Genomic DNA, 23275 nt, shown 5'->3' with positions numbered 1-23275 from the left:
CAAGGCTGTCCAGCTCATTAGTGTTAGAGTCTGTCTGCATGCTATCAGACTGGGAGCTGTCCTCCCTGCCATGAGAAAGCCTCCCTGTTCCTCATATTTCACAGCAGGAACACTCTGAACCTGAATCCCATAATTCCCATCAGAGTCATCCTGAACCTGAATCCCATCATCTTGAACCTGAATCCCATAATCCCCATCTGAGGCTCCAGCTGAGTCACAACAAAATCATGAAAAGATGAAAAATGAAAAAGAAGCTGAGTTTAGAATACTACTTTAAAAATGATTAGATAACAATACTTTTCCAAAGGAGCTTTCTAAGTTGCCCCTTGGTAACACCCTACTCTATTCTAATATTTTTTTAATTAAAAAAAAAACACTTTTTAATACCAAAAATGGGAAACCCACTTAATCCTCAACACGATACCCCCATTCAATGTTTGATTAATAACAATTAATTATTATTCATTATGCAAAAAATCATTATATCATCTTTCAAAAACACGAGCATCAATATTATTACCAAAAAGTAATATACAAAGAACCTCATTACAAAGGCCCATGGATTCACCACACATCATGGCAAATTTATGGGATCTGTTGGGGAGTATGGGGGACCCATCACTCCATGCCCCACATCACATGATTTACCCTGATCCCCATCCCATGGGGGAAGCATCACCACCCAGCTCCCCCCCCCCCCATTATCCTGAAGGCAACACAGGAAACCACCACTGCTTGCTCTCCCCTTTCTTGGCGAAGCCCAAGCAGAAGTACATGTACATCATGTACATCAGGCTTCGTCCTGAAAGGACGAGAGCAAGCAGCATATGTTGAACAAATAGCCCATCTGATGGGATAGTAGGTAATGTTTTACTTGTACAGGTATTTTCCACATCATTTTGCCAGGTGCTTGTTTGTGCTGGAACAGGTTACAACTCAGCATTAGAAATATGCTTTTAATATAGAAGGTCTCAGGATCCAGCCCTGCCCCATTATGGCAGGATCCCCACAGAGCTCTCAGCACTCAGTATGGACAGTAGGCTTGTCCGATCGATGGAAAAATGTTTCAATTCTCGTTTCTAAAGTAGGGGGTGCCGGCTCTTCGATATAGAAATTATTTCTTAATTTTTCACCCAAAATTTTTGGATATTTCCGAAAATTCGTAATGTTTCTAAAATGTTTCTAAAATGGCGGACGCACATGCGCAATCACCAAAAAACAGGAAACCGGGGGGGAATTTTCTGGGGGTCTCCCGCCCTCATTTCTTGAGCTATTCTCATCAAATTTGGTACAGTGGGAGAACACATTCCACACTCTTTGCTCAACAAATAGCAGAATGTTTCCTGTCTCCTATGATTTTTGGCGAATTTTCATACCTTTTTATAATACACTATTTTTCAATATTTGAAGAAACCTGTTCCTGGTTTGAAAGTCTTATTTCCTGTCCAATTGGGTTCTTATCACTGTAAAAGTCCCTCTTCTACTTGTGTAGACTTTGGATTAGAAATGCAGCACACGCCAAGCAATGCCTTGACAGGATTGGCAACGTCCTTTGGAAACTATAAATTGCTGTGGACCCTCTATTGAATCAAATCAATGTCTGACTTTGTGATTGCAGAAATAAAACTCAGCCCAAGGCTTGGGAATAGAAATGGAGCGTGAGGGAAGCAGTGCCTTGGCGGGTGCCCCACGTCCTTTGGAAACTATTTCTTCCAATGTACCCTTTAGGTTTGAAAACAATGTGTGTCTTTCTGATTGCTGCAATAACACTCAGCCCGGGGGCTTGGGATTACAAACGGAGCGGGAGGGAAGCAATGCACTTGCAGGAACGCAGATGTCCTTTGGAAACTATTATTTTCAAGTTCCCCCCTTTCAGGATTGCAAAGAAGGGCTGATGTGGTGATTGCTAAATTCCAAAAAAGAAAACAGAAAGGCAAAAGGTCTCCCTCAGGAGTAGATGGAAAGCACCCCAAGCTCAGCACTAGCAGGGACGTAGATGTCCTTTGGAAAAAAAAGTTTCCTAAAGCCAGCCACAGCAAGGACTCTGCCCCAAGCCCCCAGCCAATTTCCCCCCAAAAAACACAATATCGAACCAGCAACAACAGAAACACTCTACCCCCAGCCACTTAGCCCTCTCTCCCCCAAGCAAGCAAGCAGCTTCCCAGCACGCGCGAAACACCCTCTCTCCTCGGTATCCCAACCCAGAATGGCTTGGCTCAGTTGGGGAGGGGATTTTTATAGAGATCCTCCACGTGGACGCGGAGGATGCTAGCCCCCACCTTTTTCAGCCATCGTGGAAGTCTCTGATTGGCCAGGGAGAGGTAGCCATGTTAGGCTGCGCTAGGCTCCCATTCATGTTAGGTTGCAGAAACAAAAAAAAATTAAAAAAAAAATTTAAAAAATATTTAAAAAAAAATTTGGAAGGAAAAAATTTAACGAAAAATTTAAGAAACAATTAGAGAATGGGCCAACGATGGTTCAAATTACATTGCCAGTTGCGCCCAGGAAAAACGTTTCAATACTCGTTTCAAAAAACGAGAACAATCCGAAATAATTACGAAACGAGAAACATAACGAATATTTGGACAACCCTAATGGACAGTAATGAGAAGAACCAAAGCTGCCAGTAAAAGACAGCTTCTGATCTGATAACACCAAACACATGATTTGTGTCACAACTTGAAAGCTGTCCAGAATTCTATATTATTACTATAGAGAGATAAAACAGAAGGTTTGTAATCAACATATATTTGTGTCTACTCTATAGACCTGATATCTTGCAATGAGTTATAGCAAGAGTGTGACTGGCACTGACCAAAATAGAATATGCCTAAGAGTTTCACACAGGTTCTGCTACAGAAGCTGTGCTCCATCCTATCCCAAGCATCTACACCAGGTTTTCTCAAATTTTCTCACTTCAAGTTGTTTGCAATCCCACACATAATTAGTGGGCTTTCAAACCAAGAAAGTTGTCAGGAACCTGGAGGGCCACAGTGCATATAACAGTCCTCAAAAATAAAAATGAGAAATTAGTAGGGCAGACTGACCATGTAGGGTGGAAAACCTGGTTTTCTTGTACAAGTTTGTTTTCAATCTGATTTACTAGTGAATGAAATACACTTAAGTTAAAGCATAATTTTGTCTTCAAATTTAATTGATCAATTGAAAGAACTTCAACATCTTTTATTGGTTCTGTAGGTTTGTTCTTAAGTTGAATTTTATGTAAATCAGAATAGGGACATTTTAAGTGTAACTCCAGACAAAAATATTGTGTGTGTGCGCGTGCATGTGTTTTGGATAGCATAGTGAAGGCCCCACAAGACTTGTTTTGCTGTCAGTGCCCCTATTCAGAAGATTTCTCTTCACTTTCTGTTCTTCTAGCAACTGGATTTTGCAAAAATTGAATTTTTGTGAAAACAGGGATTGGTGATACAGCTTCAGTGGAGATGTCTTTTCCCATGAGAAATCTTCCTAGGGGTAGATTTCCTCTCATGTCCCGTTGTTTTGCCCCCATTTTATTAGGAATCATGTGTAAGTTGGATGTTTGTGACTCAGGGACTGTTTGTATTACTTAGAATACATTTCTGATGTTATGATTACCCAACATTTGTGTTCAAATAGCTAAAAGTGGTAAGAGGCCACAAATATTTAGCCCTGTTTCACTTCCTTATGTTGGTTATGAACATACACATACACGAACATCCTGCTCCATTCTATTAGAGTGCAGGAAAAGGCAGGCTAATATTCTAATAAATAGAGATCTCATTGGTTTTATTTGGCAGTAAGATGGACATAAAGAAACCCCTTTACAGATAAACTGAAAAGCTGAAAATTAATTTACACATTTAGAGACAGCAAGCCTCTTTTCCCCATGAAAATACAATAAATACAATTTTATTTAAAATATTTACCAGAACAGCCAGCATCACATGCTCACAAGTCACTCACATTTTGTATGCTAAGCTGGAACAAACTCAGAGAGTTCCCAGTCTCTTTCTTATTCTGGCAATGAATTGGCATATTTTTTCTTGATTTGATAGAAAAATATTTGTATGATATTCCACCCCAGCAAAAAAATGTCTTTTTTTTGCAAAATGACTGTGGGTGACAGATGTATATGTTTTGCTTATGCATCTTTGCACATCCTCTTTCAAGTGTAATACTGTTCATGATTAATTTTTTTAATGTTTGTATATTTTTAGGTTTTTAGTTGTATTATATTGGTTTTATCATCTCCCTCACAGGAGATGGCCAGTCTTTATCTGTTTGTGCATATACAGGTGCATTCCAATTCTCATTGGACAAATACTTGGTGAGAAATAGGAGAAATAACCTTTAGTTGATTCCATTACAAATATCAGCAAATATGACATAACCAAGCATAATTTATTTTGTTTATGGCATATTGACAATAATAATTATTGAGGAAGATAGAGGTTGAAGCACCATCTGTTTATATCTACTTCAGTTTTGTAGTATTTTTTCTAGATCTAGATTTTACAGAAAACTGCACTGTTATGTTGCTTTTTCCCATTTCTAAAGGATTGCTTAAATTTTATTTACCAGTATAAGCTGTCAAGATAACTGACATGGAAGAAAATCAATAGCAATAAGCTATCAATAAATTTAGGACATACTAATGGTACAAATAAAACTAGTTCAGCATCCTTTCCTCCCCACAGTGGCCAGAAGTCCAATATCCTTTTAAAAGTGTCTAAATTAGAGGCCATTACCAGACACTGTGGGAGTGCATTTCATTTTTCATGCATGTGTCAAGTGAAGAATTGCTGCTGCAGTTGGTCTATCCTGATGATACCGTATGATTATCTGTACCAAGCCAGTCTCCAGACCTGGCCCTACCATTTGGAAGAATGAAGCTGATGTCCTGGGGGCAGATGCTAGGAGCCATAGGATAGGGTCAAGGTAATGGACATCAGAGCTGAGCATGCCATATAGTCTATACCATGTTTCTAAAGTGGGCAGTGGCCCTTAGATATGAGGGAAAATGCCGCCTTCTTAGTGGTATATTCATCTGCTAATCTACTTGGACTCTTAAGGAAGGATGGAGTACCATTTCGTCTAGTCAAAAAAATGTTTTGAACAAGCTCAGATTCACTTCAGACACATCATATTAAGGTAATGGTTTCCCTTTGACATTAAGTCTAGTCATGTCTGACTCTGGAAGGTGGGGCTAATCTCCATTTCTAAGCCGAAGACCTGGCACTGTCCGTAGAAGCCTCCAACCTGCTGTGTCACCGGGGGCTCATGTTAGCAATATATTGTCATCTTGCATATCTCCACCAGTGTCTAACAGTGATCCTTGGAGGCACCAATATGGGCAAAAGTCTAAATAATTATCTTGGTTTTAGTGCAGAACATTGAAATAATTGAAGCTCCGTTTCTATGCAATGTAAATAGAATGCCCCCTCCAAAACAGTATAAACATATAATCCAGGCAAAAGATAACAGAAAGCTTATTTCATCCTATCATTATTAATGAGTCACTACTAAATGCTCATGTCTGTAAAAGATTTGGCTGCCATTAAATATTGATTCATAAGATAAAAAAATAAGATGAGGTTTCATAAGAGATGCCATTAAATTTGACTCAGGATCTCATCATCATTAAGCAACTCAAGCTGGGGGCACCTGTGGGACAGCGGGACCTGTGGGACAGCGGGCCCCGCATCACCTCCTTCCCCATCCCACAGGGAAAAACATTGCTGCCCAGCTTCCCGCTGCACTTTCCCTAATTTTTCTTATAAGCACACAGGACGCCTCTCGTATTCTCTGGGCTCCGTTCCAGGATGGAACCAATATGGAGCCCCACCAGAAGTAGTCCTGCATCATGTGATGGGCTCCTTCTAGCCCCATCATAGCTTTGTCCTGCAAGCGCCCAAGGATGAAACTGAAGATCAATGTGATGAGGTGGTGAGGCTTAACTACACCGAAACTGAACCATGCAGAATGTTTGCTCTTGACTACTTCAGACTTTCGGCTGATCCTATCACTAGGCCAACTGAGGTGGAAAATTCAGGCAATATTTTTGCCTGTCATGAAATTGCAGCCAATTGTTGGTTATTGAGTTTGTCATCATTGTGTTTTTATTTTCAGGGAGTGGAAGGAATGTTTGGGGAATCTTCTGCCTCTGATGCCCACCCCAAAAAAGAAAACTCAGCTTGCTTGGCTTCTGAGTGCCATGTGCCTAAATTTGGGTGGTTCATTTGTGCTCTGCCACAGAAAGCAAAATATCTTTAGCTGCCTATAAGAAGAAAAACTGCATATTCAAATGTTCTGCCATCAAAATATCTCCATGTATATAAGAATCAAACAAAGGTATACATCAGCATAGAGGACTTGCTACAAAACAGAACCATTCTACACTTAGAATGAAGTTTATTTATGTGATGAGTCATGTAACCTTTGCCCCTATCAAATGCATTTTAAGTAAATTCAGAGAATTTTGATTGCTGTACTATTAGTACCAATGACGGTTACAGAATTGTAGATACTCTTGACAGACTACCATCTCTGTCCTGTATTGCCTACATATCTGGAGGGACGAACTCCTCAGTGGATGCTGCATATCTTCCAGTCATCTTGATGAATTAGATTATCATGTTGTAGTATCCCCTATCTTGCATTTAATAATGCAAGATAGAGGATACTTGCATAACTTTTGCTATCTCATGTTGCATGTGTCCCAGTTTCCATCTGTGAAATGTTAGAGGACATGGTCCTGTTCCCCAAAATGCAGTTCTGAAAATGTAATGTACTCCAGAATCCATTGTGAGCTAGCCACCATGTTTTTGTGCTGATTAATAGGGGTTTTTTTTTTAAAGTAGAAACATATTTTATTACCCTCCATTTTCTAGAACAGGTAGTCAATGCAGACCATGGTTGGATTTACACTACCATATAAAATCAGATTATCTGCTTTGAACTGGATTATATGGCAGTGTGTAGCCTCAGTCCCCATTTAGGGATTTCTTCCCAGCACAGAGATTTACTAACTAGAAGTATCCATCAATCCTCTTCTTTGTAGATTCAACCATTCATTGGAACTCTTACTCGCTGCTATTTGGGAGGGACAAATCTCTCTCTCCACTACCCTGATTGGTGCTTTCTGATGCTAATGCATTCTGAGAACTGTAGTTTAGGGCAAGGCCTTTTAAATTATCTAGCATAGAGCTCCTCACTTCTCAAACTACATTTCCCAGAGTTCTGTGCTGTTCCCTGCAAACACTGCTCCCTCTTTTTCCCACTCTTAATGCTGAGACTCCATTAATTTAGAGAAAAGGCAAGGCATGGAACTAAGGCAGCCTTTTTGGCTTTGCTTTGCTTCCTTGCACTGAAAAGGAAACTGACTTTGGGAGCCTTCCAAGATTTACAAAATTAAAACAAAAAAGTATGGGGTTTCATTTCTAAAAAATTTGGCACAGGCCATGCCCAAGTATCAGATATTGCCTCATAAGTACAAAATTCAACAAAGTTGATGCGAATTACAAGGCAAATGAAAAAATGCACACCTCCAGTTTTTAAATTAGGAGACAATCAAAGCCAAGCATCACCTCTTGACTTCTCATTATCTGGGGTCTTGAATGGTAGAAATAGGAAAAACCTTTGTTAGTGGAATATATGTCACACACCCAAAGCACCAATCCAATATTCTATATCCACTTCCCTGAGAAAACCAGGTTATTGATATATACTGTATGTTTTTGCAGCATCATTTGTAATGTGGAGTACAAAATCAATAGTTTGAAAGCTATTGTAAAACTAGAAAAAGTAGACTAGCCTAGAAAAAAAAAGAATCTAGATCATACAGTAATCTCAGCATATCAGGAAATTTACATAGAAGAAAAAAAACTTTATTTTTGGTTCTGTAAAGTGAGAAAGAGTGCCACTGCCAGGAAACCTAGACATGTAGGTTCCATCTGGACCTCACATTCCATGCCAGTTTATCTGTAATTTGCTGCCTTTACCAAAATACAGAATAAAATGAAATCATCATAAAACAACTATGCTCCTTCCATTTTTAAAAATGATGCTTCACTTCAAATACCCATAAGGTTCTAGGAAATTGTCACAATATTATTTCTAAGAAGTGAAGGGGTAAAGTGGAGTGTAATCCTAAAAGGTGACTTGCCCATGAGTAAAAAAACAAAAACACATTCAAAACATTCTCTCAACCACATGCACTCCATTCTTATTGATAATGTCCATTTACAGATGGGAAATAGCGAGTGGGGAAAAATGCTTGTCCTGAACCTGTTTCCATTTCCCTACTTTAACTGTGAAAATGTTTGCTTCTATAGTTTTGAAGGAGATATGAATAATTAGAGAAAATCAATTGGTGTGGAATAAAGTGAGGTAAAACGGGAGTAGTTTGTAACTGCTTCAAGGCGACTTTGACTGATAGTGAGTCTATTCTAGAGTTTTCTCAGTGAAATGTATTCAGTGGAGGTTTGCTATTGCTACCCTCAGAGACTGTCATATAATCCCAGTTTGAAGAAGATAATCTAGATTTTATATTGCAGTGTAGAAGGGGCCTGTGATTTACCAAAGTCACCCAGTTGGTTTCCATGGCTTAGAGGGAGATTTGAATCATGGTTTCAAGGAGGCTTAGTCCAATACTCAAACTCCTACAACTGTCTCTCCAAAATGGGAAAAATTACCCTTAAATGTTACCCATTACCATGTTTTTCTTCCCTTAGGGGTAAAGAAAAGTAAACAATGAGGGAGCACTACTTTCATCACTAACTGTTGCCCACTCCATTAAACTTTTTGACTATCTTCATTCTTGTCCTGAGAGGCAATATTCTTACAATTTACACATGAGAAATGGAGGTGGAGAGAAAACTATTTTCACAGACCCTAGCCAGGTGACTATGCAGCACTGACTCTACCATTAGGGAAAGGCAATTGCAAGCATTATAAAGAGGACTTTTTCCAATCTTTGTGATGGGGAGAGGGGGAGTGAAGCATTCCAGATATTTAAAAGACAAGTTAGAAATGGAGGTGGAGAAATAGACAAACCATCAAACCATAGTTATTATATAGGTGTATAAAACTTAATATTTGAGAATAAAAACCTTTATTGTGTTTAGGGATATTCAATGCATTTTAGAACTTAAACCAACAAAGTATGAACTTTTCCTAACATCCAGTATTAGAAAGCAAAATCAGTGCTGCTGTCTTCTGTCCACATTTATTTGGGAATAATCAATGCTAAAATCAGGGGGATTTACTCATGACTTTACCTACAAACAGTTAACCCGCACTGAACTAAATCAGCAGGTCGTTTTTGGTTTGTTCAAGCTATTAAGCATATGTATTAAAATATTTCATTAAAAGTGGTTATTCTTTGGAAACTCTGTCTTTAGCATCCACTGAATACATGAGTATTCAGTTGGCTTTAAGTGAACCAGTCACCTTTCCTCCCCTAATCTTCAATTTCTGGTCTTCTAAAGCAGTGTTTCCCAAACTCTGCTCCTCCAGGTGTTTTGGACTTCAGCTCCCAGAAATTCCAGCCAGCTTACCAACTGTTAGAAATTGTGAAAGCTGAAGGCCAAAACTCTGTTCTAGAGCATCACCAGGATGAGAAGGGAAATGTTGTTTTCTATCCTATGGATCTCTTCACACGTACCTTTTTTGGATGTTGCAACAGGGTTTTTCTTCGGCCACAAAGCCCAATGGCACCCCGGAGAACTACTTCCAGTGGGGCTTGGTGACTGAACTGCCACTGCCGCTGCCGCTGAAAAAATAGTGGCAGCAGACAACAGCAGGCTTCCCATCCTTCCATTAGGAAATATGGGTCAAGATGCTGTAAACAGCCCCCCCCCCCCATGTGATGTGGCAGAGAGGAAGCCGCAATGGAGCAGGTCACCGGGCGATAGGTCCCCACACCGCCTGCATGAGCACTGATGGGATGCAGCGAGATAGCGTCATTCTCATGGTGTGTGTGATAAGGTTGCTAGTGAGAAGATGTGTGTGTGTGTGTCTATGTGTGTGTGTGTCTCTAAGTAGTTTAGCATAAAGAGTCAGTGGTTATGAACACACAGAAGGCTCCTGTCCATACAGTTATCAGGGTTCTTTTAGTGAAAGACTACCTCCAAGCCATATAGTTTGGTCATCAGTCTTATGCACACTTATATTGGATGAGTTCTAACCTTTAGAAATCTACCAAGTGGAGCATTTTGTTCAAAGAGCTCATCCTGTGTCTCACTCCAGCCTTAAGCATGATTCCTTTATCCATTTGCACTACACAATTACAGCACAGATTCCACTGTAACTGCCATGGTTGTATCCTGGGAATTTGTACCTTTTTTTGAGGTAGTAAAGCTCTGTAGCTAAGAATTCTAAATATCCACTCCCAGCAGGCTAATCCCAAGATTTCATAGGATGCTGCCATGGCAATTCAAGGGGAATCACCATACTATAACTGTGTAGTTTGTAATAAAAATTCAGAGGAGTTCTTTGATTGTTACACAGAGGTGGACCACTGCTGGAGTTTAGACATCTTGAAAGGGACAGTCCTAAAAGCTTCATTAAGATTAAACCCCATTGAGTCCTATTGGACTTACTCCCACGTAAGTAAGTAGAGGACTGCAGTGGGGTGTATAAGAAAAGATTTCAGCTTTAGTGATGTCCCTGCATCCTCCCTCCAATTCTCACTGCATCATTTTTTAATATCCATAATTTGTAGTGCTAGGGTATACTGTAGTGTCATACATTCTGTCTGCAGGTAATAGTTTTGCCATGCAATTTGTGTGTGTTGTGTAGAGCTGGTCACCTCTGGAAGTGAAAGTGGGTAAGACATTGTAGAGCAACTACTCTTGGTGGACATTAATCATCAGTCAGGCCCTAAAGCTTCTGTGAGCATTAGAGTTGAGATAAAATGGTCAGCATAGTCTTGCTGACAAACATTAAGAAGAGCAAAATTTCATAAAAGGAATGACATGAATTTATACTGGATTCTCTTTGCCTTGGAACTTTGAAAAGTTACTTTTTGGACTTTATAGCCTAGGGGACATACCCGACCAGCTGAAGTCCAAAATATTGATCAGGCATAAAGTTTTTGTTTTACTCATATTGGAGAATGAACTGTTTCTTTCTCAGTTTGTTCAGTGATTAAAAAATGATAGGCCACATATCTGAGCAGAGGGACTGCCTTGTTTCTGTATAGTGGTTTTTGTTTGCTTTGAAGAATTTTATAAAGAGGCTAGAAATAATCACATAGTAGACACACCTTTGTTAAAATATGTGCTTACATAAGACAATGTGAACAGCACATTAACCCAGAACTTAAGCAATATCCTCGCTATAGTATCAGAACAACAAAATGATGGGATTAAATGTATGACAACATACAAACCGAGAGAAAATCTAGCAAATGAAATCTACAGAATGGGATGGGTATTGTTGTTGTTGAAAAAATACTATAAAGCAGTTTAGGAATCTAGCAATTAGCTTATTTGTAAAATAGCCTAATATCTTTTGTCTGTATATATATATTAAAAAATAAGCACAAAAAAGGCAAAACCAAAACCCCAAAGCTTTAAATCATGGCTTTAGATGGACAAGATAGTTCAGTGTTGCTGCTTTCTCTCTCTCTCTTTCTCTCTCTGTACATGAAAATAATTCATAGAAACCACAGTGTTTTTCAAGTCTCTTTCCAAAGATGGGTTAGTTCTGTGCTTCATCATGAGAAGATTTTTTCATAAGCTGAGACCGGTGATATCATCAAAAGGTATGCAAATCCCAACAAAGGAATTGTAAAGGAAACTTCATTTCAAAAATAAAAACTTTTTTTTTCACTTACATGGAAAAAATAAAAAATGATAATATTTAAGTGAAAACCCCCAAAGTCAAAGCTGTGAAATAGCCAGTGAAGAGAAGAAAAGAAGTGGCTTGGAAAGCTGCATAATGCCCTTCCCAGAAACTGGTCTTTGTGGAAGGAGGTGGAGAATAATGAAGAAAAGAAATTTGCAGTCTCTTTTTGATTACTCATGTGTATTTTTTTTACTCTTCTGTATCTGGAAAAGAGAGAGAGAAAGAGAGAGAGAAAGTTGTCAGTGTCCCTCTTCTACTGTCCAAGAAGAAGTGAAAAATGGAATAAAAATATAGTCTCTAGCAATATAATACTCTCTAACATATTAAAGTAAATTCATTATTTAAGTGCCTATTTTTATCTAGCCTTGCCCAAGGGTTTACGGGATATAAGGAAGTGCATGTGAACCCCAATGTTTGCCAAAATAAAAAGGAATGTAAATATATTTAGAAGAAAAATCTGAAGGGGAGGAAAGCTTTGAAAACATCAAACTGAAGAACAATCACGCAGACAGTCCTCGAATTATGAACACCTGACTCACATATGTCTCCTAGTAACAAACGGGGGTCAAACAGAGGAAATCTACCCCTAGGAAGAAAAACGCAGTCCTAAAAGAGTTGTCATGGGGGTAAGGTGTCAGAACTGAAGCTTTATAACCAAACCTTGTTTCCACAACAACGCAAAATTTTCAAAATCTAATTGTCACAGGAATGAGAGTGAAGTGAAATCTTCTGAACAGGGGCACAGGCAGCAAAACAAACACCACGGGGGTGTACTGTTAACCATTCTCTATGCTATCCAAAGCTTTAAAAAAACTGGCTGGAGTTATTTATTTATTTATTTATTTATTTATTTACAACATTTATACCTCACCCTTCTCACCCGAGGGGACTCAGGGCGGCTTACAAAAATTGGCAAAATTTAATGCCCAAAATGCAATCATTAAAAACAAAACAATATAAACAGATCCATTAATAACATTGTTAAAACACATTATAAAAACCTTAAAAACGTATATATAATTAATTCCATTCGTCCGAGATCCTCATGCTTCATCCTTAAATCAGGCCGTGTCAACTTTGTCATTTACTCATCAAAAGCATGGTCACATAACCATGTTACACTTACAACATGTACTTGTTTCAACTTACATACAAATTCAGCTTAAGAAGAAACCTACATAACATATCTTGTCCATAACCAAGGGACTGCCTATACTCAGTGACAACAAAATGCTTACAAGTCTCCAGAGGACAGAATTGGACAGAGTTTCAAATAACAAATGACCTCCCATTTATTTGTTTTTCCCCCAGTACCTGGTAGGCACAATTCTATCCTTCTTGAACCCAGCAGCTGAACAAAGCCCCCCACCTATCCTAACTACCTCTGCTATGGCTTCTAAGACAGAGAATCGTGGCCAGCATTTGCTGGACATAATCCCTCCCTCTATTTCCAAACTCTTTTCCTTCTATGCATCTTTTTAAGGTTGTGAGACTGACGACAATGAGAAGTGAAGAAGGAGGAAGAGAAAGAAGAGAAGGAAGATAATGATATAGACACAAGACCAGAAGAGAGATGAAATTTTTTGAATTTCTATTGCTATCACTTTCTCACATACTCGACCCATCCATCAGCATAAATATATCCGTGTGTGCTTCACACCATTAATCAGATCAAGTGGACCAAGTCTACAAAAACTTATTCTACAAAGATCTTCCTCGCAGTAAGTCTGAAGAATGCTACAAGGTTTCCATGTAAACCTGAAGTGTCCGCTAATTCTGAAATATTGTAAATGAATCAAATTTTTGTTTTGCACACAGCCACCATATTAGGGTGGATAGGGTTGAGATATTAGAAATACTGGTAAGTGAGGCAAAAAATGTACAGTAAATGTACAGTTAACAAGCTTCGATTAATTAATTACAGCGGAGGGTTTTTTTAAATATATGTCTCAATATAAAATATAGAAGGGCCATTCCCACATTGGCAGTCTACCCGTTTTCATGTAATAAAACAGCATGTAAATCAGAACCACCCTGAGTCCCTCCGGGGAGAGGGGCAGGGTATAAATAAAGTATTATTATTATTATTATTATTGACACAACGATGTTGTATGACACAGCAAACAAGATAGACATGCTGGATTATTATTATTATTATTATTGGTAAAACGACCAGTTACTATATCCTGAAAATAGATAGGTTGCTAGTGACTATCATTGGATGGTTATGCATGAAATTTTTCCACAGGAAGATTTATAAAACCTGCTTCCTAGCCACAAAAATATTTGATTGACTTGCACCTATGTTTAGGCTTTTCCAGTAAGGAAGGCAATAATAACAGTATTTATCTTCAGTCATGTTTCTTTTTTTATCAAAGCCATGGCTTAATTAACTTAGTCTGAAATCCCAAATGCAGTTACAAAAGTTCACTGAACATAATGGACTTTCTTAATGGACTTTCTTGCTCTGTTAATTGTGTGGGAAATTTTTGCTAAGATGAAGAAATATCAGTGAAGGAAGTACCAAATGCATTATTGAAAGTTTTCAATGTTTCCAGTTTCAGACTCTTTTTATACATGAGGAAGTCTGTAATATATTTTGTAGCCACTAGATGGAAACATAGCCTATGACATGCATGCTGAAGTTGCTATTAAGTGACAATGGTATTCTAGCTCATGTTCTGTAAGACTTTACCAGTACAGTAGAGTCTCGCTTATCCGACATAAATAGGCAGGCAGAACATTGGATAAATGAAAATTTCGGATAATACAGAGGTTTCTGGGAGTTGAAGTCTATATCTCTATCCTGGCAGAGATCAATGATGAGTGAGTTCTCCTTCTGTTTGGTTTTCCAGACATAAGGAGAGACTGCCCACCTGACTTCACTTTGCCTGCCTTTAAGGCCTCACCGCCCCTCCCTCGGTGTTGTCACTCCACTTGGCTGTGCTGACGCTGAAATACTCAGGCTCCTCCATTGAGCTCCACTGGCCATGCCCCCTCCCACATAGCCATGGCCCCTTCTTCCAACTCGGACTGAACCATTGCTGCGCACGGGGGGGGGGGGGGTGGAGAGAGAAGCAGAACCATTATGCTCTGGCTTCTTCTTCAGAGTCAGCACAGTAGTACCGGCCAAAATGGGGAAGAAAGAAAGAAACTAAAAAATATGGCCTCTAAAGGGGAAATGCTGAAGGAATAGGGGGACAGGGGCATTGGATAAGAGCATCGGAAAAAACAGAATGTCAGATAAGAGAAAGCCAGATAAGAAAGACTCTACTGTACTACATTGGAACATTTTTCTGAAGATCTCATTTCATCAATCGCTTCAGGGTAACCGAGTAAATATGATCATTATGATGCTGGGAAGAGCATTGTTTTTATATGAATTTGTTTTTAAGAATTTACCAACTTTTATAACTTTATAATCAGAATGGAAACAGGGAATATGTATTGTGTACACATTACAAATTGTATTCGGAAACACACTACAAACAACAATAGTGGTTCTTGTCAAGGAGATTCCTATTCAGATAGATTTCCCACTAATAATCACTACATATTCATGCACTATCTGCAGTTTTCTGAGAGCAAGCCCCACTGAACGTAATGCAGTCATCCGAAGGACTGAACTATACTTTCTAGCAGAGCCAGTCCAACAATGAGGCGAATTAAGAGGTCGCTTCGGGCGCAAAACATATGGGCGCAGTCGAGACTGCTTTTTCTGTTGATTTGTTGTAAAACATGATGTTTTGGTGCTTAATTTGTAAAATCTTAATGTAATTTGATGTTTAATAGGCTTTTCCTTAATCCCTCTTTATTATCCAACATTTTCGCTTATCCAACACTTTTATTTTTCAGTGATTGGTTTGGGGGGGGGGGGGGGTGTGCCAAAATTCTGTTTGCCTACACTTGAAAAATACCTAGGGCCGGCTCTGCTTTCTAGGGATAGATAGCTCAGTCGGTTCCTTGTTCGTGTCAAGTTTGCCATGTAGTACATCAGTCTAGAGCATTTTCCCCCATTTTCAGGATTTTTAAAATTCACTTTTAGATTTCACATATACCCCTTTAAATACATTTCCTCTTATAAGATGCATTTTTAACATTCTGATATGTATTCTCCTAAAAATATGGATTTTGTATGCATTCTTGACCTGAGACTTTTATCATCCAATTTATAGAATTCAAAAAAGTTGTTCATGTAGTCCACAAAGCATACGCTTGATCTATTTAATCTTGAGCAGTTCTACACATATGGCCATTATTCATCAATGTTCTCTAAAAGATTGGATGAGTAATAGTCATACTATGGGGTCTGTTTAACTGTTCTGTCTGACTGCCTACAGAATGAGCTTCCTGCTATGGATCTTACGTTTTGTATGTGAGTGTGTGCCTTCAAGAAACCTGTCTATTTATGGCACCTCAATACGTTTCACAGTGTTTTCTTAGGTAATTGCTACTCAAAGTTGCTTTTACCACTTCCTTCCTCTGAGGTATTACATACAGCCAGGGCCGTAGCCAGAAAAAAATTTCGGGAGGGGTTTTGAAAATTTTGGGGGGGGGGGGGTTGAACCCCTAGCACATACCCCTCCTCGCTACAAACCTGTCAATATCTGCTTGAGATAGTGCCTGGAGGGACTCTTAATGTTTTGCATCTCATAGACTTAGCATGGGGATTTGGTTAACCAGTTAAAATTCATGAGTAAACGAGATTTTTTTTTATAACTTGAAAAATTTCGGGGGGGGGGGGTGAACCCCTAAACCCCCCCCCTCGCTACAGGCCTGCATACAGCAACTAGTATTCATTAGCAGTCTCCCATACAAGTATTAGCCAGGGCTTAGCTTCATACAGGATCTGGTGCATTTAAGGTATTTAGAAATGACTCCCACATCTGACCAATAACTAAATACTACACAAGGTAATTGAGAACAATCAGCAGTGAATGGTTAGCAAAGTGCTCAAAGAAAGCAAAGAGAGAGGACTAATTCATATTAAAAATCTATGTTGCTGAAGATGACTAACATTGTTTATAGAAGCAGAAAAATCACACTATTTTAACAATTTTATTATATCAGTTTATTCTCCCACTTTCTAGGATAAAATCATATAAGGATAAAATCTGTCTTAAGTGTTGGAATGATAACCTTCATCATACCTTCTCTAGCAATCTGTTTGTCTATGATCTTGTTGCTTACTGTTTCTTGTATGTATGTTCTGGTGTTCAGCTTCCTTTACTCTATAGTTTTATACCTATGTATGCTGAACACATGAAAGTTGTGAGTAAACCAAATGTTATTTCCATCAAAGCCTACTTCATTTTTGTCTCTTGAGTGCTTATATGAAACAAGTTATTTTATGGGAGAGTACTTTTTTGGCCATTGATAAAACATTTCTAAAGCTCTGCTGTTTTTATGCACAGGCAAATCTGTTTTTGTGACAGAACGGAGATTGCTGGTTATTCAGCCTAAGAACTGAAACCATTGCCTAGCATAATTATATTTGGTTTTATACTACAAAAGGAGATTCTGCTCTAAAGGGTTTATTTGACTCTTCTCTAAAAGGTTATATTTTCCAATATTAAGAAATGCATCGAAACTCGTTTCTTTGATTTGCTTAGATATTTTGTGAGACTTATCAGTATTTTACTAACCTGAACACTTGTAGTAAGCTGTTTTGAGGTTTAGATGAGTACCCAACCTATCTGCCATGCAGTTAGCATAAGAAGCAGATGAAAGGCTTTAACTGCCCTAAAGAACTGGGAAAACAGGCCCCTGGACAAATGTGGCATGTAATCATTTGCTATACATTTTACAACTAGTGATGGAAATCTCTAAAGTGTGACAATGCTGCAGTCATGATGCTGTCTAACCTTCCCCACCTATTCAAATACTGCTATTTTTCATGAAATTTTCTCCATGAAATAATAACGTGGGCCAACTGGTTTTCTTAGCTGATCACTAGCAGAAGGCTGTTAACTCTCACCAGTTTTAGTCCATACTACCAGAATGATTTGCCAAAAGTCCAGTCAAGTATGCCAGCAAAGCTGAAAATCATAACCTCAAATGGAGAAAAAGAGAGGAAACATATATATCCCCCACTGCAGTTAACTAAAGCCAGAAAGCCTTTGTGGCTGAAGGAGCCCATCTATCATTTGTAAGGGCAGGAGAAAAAGAAAAAGAACTACGATTCAGACATATTTATAAAGTTCTTCAAGTTCTACTGCCTCAGTCTGAACTATCACTATGGTTACAAAAAAAAGCTATGCCACAAAATCGTACCAACCCTAAAGCCCATGTCAAACTAATGGAATAATGAGGGCAATTCCCATTCCTAGCACCAGAATCCAACATCTTCAGGAGTGGCCCAACAGCTGTCATCTTAGCAAGTCTCACCAATGCTGATATCTGCTCTGAGCTCTTATCCCACATGCCTTTTGGGATTCCACAGCTGCAACAGGCAGGGAAGAAATTGACATTTTTCTGGAAATCTCATGAAACGACTCTACATGAAACATTTCTGTTTAATTACAGTGATGGTGTATCACATTCATCTGCTTAAACAGTTCTGTTCCCCCTGAACATGTTAACTAAGTAATTAATTCTTATATGTCAGATATTAAAGGAAGTTATTTTCAATAAATGAAAAAGTGGAAAAAGCTTCAAAGGCTCTGGAGGACAGCAAAAGTGAAGTTCATGAGGCTAATAGATATGCTCTCTTCTGATTTACAATTAGAAATATCCCACAGTTTTATTCTATGAACTGTAAAACAGTTACCACCATGGGCCAAACTTGATATAATACCATCCAGGCAATTATCAATTATGTAAATAATTAAAGTTAAGGGAGTTAAGGATGGATGGGAGTTTTTCAAAAGTGAAATACTCAAGGCGCAAATGCAAACAGTGCCAACAAAGAAGAAAAATAAGACAAGTGCAAAGAAGCCAGAATGGATGTCCAAAGAACTTCTAACTGAGCTAAAGCTCAAAAGTGACATGCACAAGAAGTGGAAAAGGGGAGAAATCACCAAAGAAGAATTCAAACGTATAGCCAACACCTGTAGGGAAAAGGTTCGCAAGGCTAAAGCGCAAAATGAGCTCAGGCTTGCCAGGGACATAAAAAACAACAAAAAAGGCTTTTTTGCTTACGTTGGTAGAAAAAGGAAGAAAAAGGAGGCGATAGGGCCATTGCAAGGAGAAGATGGGGTGATGGCGACAGGGGACAGGGAAAAGGCAGAACTACTTAATGCCTTCTTTGCCTCGGTCTTCTCAGAAAAAGAAAGCCATCTTCAACCTCAGCAACACGGAATGGACGAAGGATTGGGGGAAATCCAACCCCAAATAGGGAAACAAGTTGTCCAGGAACACTTGGGCTCTCTAAACGAATTCAAGTCCCCAGGGCCAGATCAGCTACACCCAAGAGTACTGAAGGAACTAGCGGAAGTTATTTCAGAACCACTGGCAATTATCTTCGAGAGTTCTTGGAGAACGGGAGAAGTCCCAGCAGATTGGAGGAGGGCGAATGTGGTCCCTATCTTCAAGAAGGGAAAAAAGAACGACCCAAACAATTACCGTCCGGTCAGCCTCACATCAATACCAGGCAAAATTCTGGAAAAGATCATTAAGGAAGTGGTCTGTGAACACTTAGAAACAAATGCGGTCATTGCTAATAGTCAACACGGATTTACCAAAAACAAGTCATGCCAGACTAATCTGATCTCTTTTTTCGATAGAGTTACGAGTTGGGTCGATACAGGGAATGCTGTGGATGTAGCGTACCTGGATTTCAGTAAGGCCTTCGACAAAGTCCCCCACAACCTTCTGGCAAACAAACTAGTAAAATGTGGGCTAGACAAAACTACGGTTAGGTGGATCTGTAATTGGCTAAGCGAACGAACCCAAAGGGTGCTCACCAATGCGTCGTCTTCATCATGGAAAGAAGTGACAAGTGGAGTGCCGCAGGGCTCCGTCCTGGGCCCGGTTCTGTTCAACATCTTTATTAACGACTTAGACGAAGGGTTAGAAGGCACGATCATCAAGTTTGCAGACGACACAAAACTGGGAGGGATAGCTAACACTCCAGAAGACAGGAGCAGAATTCAAAACGATCTTGACAGACTAGAGAGATGGGCCAAAACTAACAAAATGAAGTTCAACAGGGACGAATGCAAGATACTTCACTTCGGCAGAAAAAATGGAAATCAAAGATACAGAATGGGGGACGCCTGGCTTGACAGCAGTGTGTGCGAAAAAGACCTTCGAGTCCTCGTGGACAACAAGTTAAACATGAGCCAACAATGTGATGCGGCTGCTAAAAAAGCCAATGGGATTCTGGCCTGCATAAATAGGGGAATAGCGTCTAGATCCAGGGAAGTTATGCTCCCCCTCTATTCTGCCTTGGTCAGACCACACCTGGAATACTGTGTCCAATTCTGGGCACCACAGTTGAAGGGAGATGTTGACAAGCTGGAAAGCGTCCAGAGGAGGGCGACTAAAATGATTAAGGGTCTGGAGAACAAGCCCTATGAGGAGCGGCTTAAAGAGCTGGGCATGTTTAGCCTGCAGAAGAGAAGGCTGAGAGGAGACATGATAGCCATGTACAAATACGTGAAGGGAAGTCATAGGGAAGAGGGAGCAAGCTTGTTTTCTGCTGCCCTGCAGACTAGGACACGGAACAATGGCTTCAAACTACAGGAAAGGAGATTCCACCTGAACATCAGGAAGAACTTCCTCACAGTGAGAGCTGTTCGACAGTGGAACTCTCTCCCCGGGGCCGTGGTGGAGGCTCCTTCCTTGGAGGCTTTTAAGCAGAGGCTGGATGGCCATCTGTCGGGGGTGCTTTGAATGCGATTTCCTGCTTCTTAGCAGGGGGTTGGACTAGATGGCCCATGTGGTCTCTTCCAACTCTACTATAATGTATTTATATTTCCTCTTCATTTTGTTGCCTATGTAACATATAAGAACTCATTTCTCTCATAGTCATAAAAAGAAGTGCAAATCAGTGAAATGCTCCCATCTTTTACCTGGATCCAAGCTCTTGCTACTATCACCTGACTGAACTTTTTGTATTAATGAAAAAAAGAGAAGGAAAAAAAATACAATTTCTTACCCTCTGATTTCCTTAACTCATTTCCCTGATTTTTGCTCTCTGACTTATTATCGTTTTTTAATTCACCTGGAAGCCAGAAATCATACAAACAAGAAGGATCTTCAGTTTGTGAAGCGGTTATAAAATCCTTCTAACCCAATTAGAACATTCAGATTGAGGCTGAAATACACAGCAGGAATGACAAAATATTTTGGCTCACATTGGCTCAAACTACTCCAGTTTTTCCTATGTGCTAGTAATAAATCACCGTCTTTTTTAACATTGGGGAGGGGTGCCTTATTAAAGTTTTGTCAGTGTGAGTTTCTCAATTTCTCATTCATTGGAGCTTAGGTCCCTCCACAGGATGAATAAACATTAAATCCCTGTCAACTGGAAGCCTATTAACTGTGATGCACACAGTACATAAAGCTATACTCATAAACACTATCACATAATACGCATTCTAACTAGCTCTTCCTATATTGCAGTAACTGATTCATACATATCCCTGTACTTGCAGTTTTATTTACCAGCATCTGACAAAATATGTAGGCATTTTGTAGCTACCCCAAGAAATTCTATGGCATGGCTCCATTGGAAGTTGACCACAGAATCATGCTTGAGAACCTAGCAATGCCTACAGAGATGACCCGGAGGACCTACCAATATCAAGAGATTAGTCCTTTCTAGAGATTTCCAAGTTCATCCAGCTTGCATCTATAGTATACTTTAACCAGTATATTATATATGGGCCGGGCGGTGGCACAGGCTGGTTAGCAGCCAGCTGCAACAAATCACTCTGACCAAGAGGTCATGAGTTTGAGGCCAGCCCATGCCTGCGTCTGTCTCTGTTCTATGTTATGGCATTGAATGTTTGCTTTATATGTGTGCAATGAGTCCCCTTCGGGATGAGAAGGGCAGAATATAAATACTGCAAATAAATAAATAAATACACCAGAAGTCACGCATTCAAAAGAATTTACTGTTGCCTGTTGTTTTGTGTATCCACACAAAGTCCTGGAATGTATCCCCTGTGGATATGGGGGTTGTAGCTTTTATAGAAATACTTTTTAATATGTGTATGTGTGGTGTTTTTGCAGTATATATGTGTTTAGATTATTCTGTAATCTGCCTCAAGCCATTAGGAGAGGCGGGTAAGAAATTTATTATTTATTTATTTATTTATTTAATTTATATACCGCTCTTCTCCCCCAGGGGGACCCAGAGCGGTCTTACATAATGGCAAGATTAATGCCACATATAATACAAAATATGGTAAAAACAAACAATTGTAAAACACACTTAAAAACCAATATCATACCCAATTAAAACAGTAAAACACTGTGTGACCGTTACAACAGGGCCAGTAGCATTAGGCCAAAAGTCAGAGCCAGTCTGTATTCAACTTCACATTAATCCAATGAATACATCAGATTATATCAACCATATCTCAGTATGGGCCAAAAGCTTGGTCCCACATCAGGGTCTTCAGCTGCTTCCTAAAAGACATGAGTGAGGGGGCTTCCCTAATCCCCCTTGGCAAGGAGTTCCACAGCCGCGGAGCCACCACCGAAAAAGCCCTGTCTCTCGTCCCCGCCAAACGCAGCTGTGACAGCAGCGGGTCCGAGAGCAGGGCCTCATTGGAAGATCTTAATCTGTGGGGCGGCTCATAGGGGGAGATACGTTCAGAGAGGTAAGTTGGACCAGAGCCGTTTAAGGTTTTGTAGGCCAAAGCCAGTACTTTAGATTGTGCCCGGAAGCTAACAGGCAGCCAGTGGAGCTGCTTCAACAGAGGAGTTGTATGCTCCCTGTACGGCGCTCCAGTTAATTACCTGGCTGCGGAACGATGGACTAGTTCCAGCTTCCGAACAGTCTTTGAAGGCAACCCCACATAGAGCGCATTGCAATAGTCCAAACGAGATGTAACAAGAACGTGGACCACCGTGGCCATGTCAGGCTTCCCAAGGTACAGGCAGAGTTGGCGCACAAGTTTGAGTTGTGTAAAGGCCCCCCTGGCCACCGCAGAAACCTGGGGTTCCAGGCTCAGCGATGAGTCCAGGAGGACAACCAAACTGCGAACCTGCACCTTCAGAGGGAGTGCGACCCCGTCCAACACAGGCTGTAACCCTATACCCTGTTTGGCCTTACGACTGACCAGGAGGACCTCTGTCTTGTCTGGATTCAACTTCAATTTGTTCACCCTCATCCAGTCCGACACAGCAGCCAGGTTCAGGATCTGGACGGCCTCCTTGGAAGCTGGAGAAAAAGAGTGATAGAACTCCACTGACATTGAACTCCAAAACTCCGGATGATTTCACCCAGCGGCTTCATGTAGATGTTAAACAACAAAGGGGACAGTAC

General features: G+C 39.9%; 1 protein-coding gene across 14 annotated transcripts in view; it reads right to left on the bottom strand.

Annotated features, from left to right (window-relative positions):
- The window catches only part of pde1c (phosphodiesterase 1C), a 436419-nt gene that overhangs the window by 11004 nt on the left and 402140 nt on the right, over positions 1-23275 (bottom strand). For 7 of the 14 annotated variants that reach the window (XR_009999660.1, XM_062957310.1, XM_062957311.1 and 4 more), the window contains one exon: positions 20936-21001. The exons of 3 other annotated variants lie outside the window; for them this stretch is intronic. Coding sequence is in view for 10 of the 11 variants with exons in the window: in XM_062957310.1 (XP_062813380.1) it covers positions 20936-21001 (66 nt within the window). In the remaining variant the exon portion in view is untranslated. Of the gene's footprint in view, positions 1-11239; positions 12039-20935; positions 21002-23069; positions 23171-23275 lie in introns of those variants that run through there. 4 more of the 14 variants (XM_062957314.1, XM_062957319.1, XM_062957315.1 and 1 more) reach the window with 4 other exon arrangements.

Source organism: Anolis carolinensis, chromosome 6 (genome assembly GCF_035594765.1).
Source record: "Anolis carolinensis isolate JA03-04 chromosome 6, rAnoCar3.1.pri, whole genome shotgun sequence".
NCBI classification, from domain to species: Eukaryota; Metazoa; Chordata; class Lepidosauria; order Squamata; family Dactyloidae; genus Anolis; species Anolis carolinensis.
This window is presented reverse-complemented; position numbering and strand designations above follow the sequence as displayed.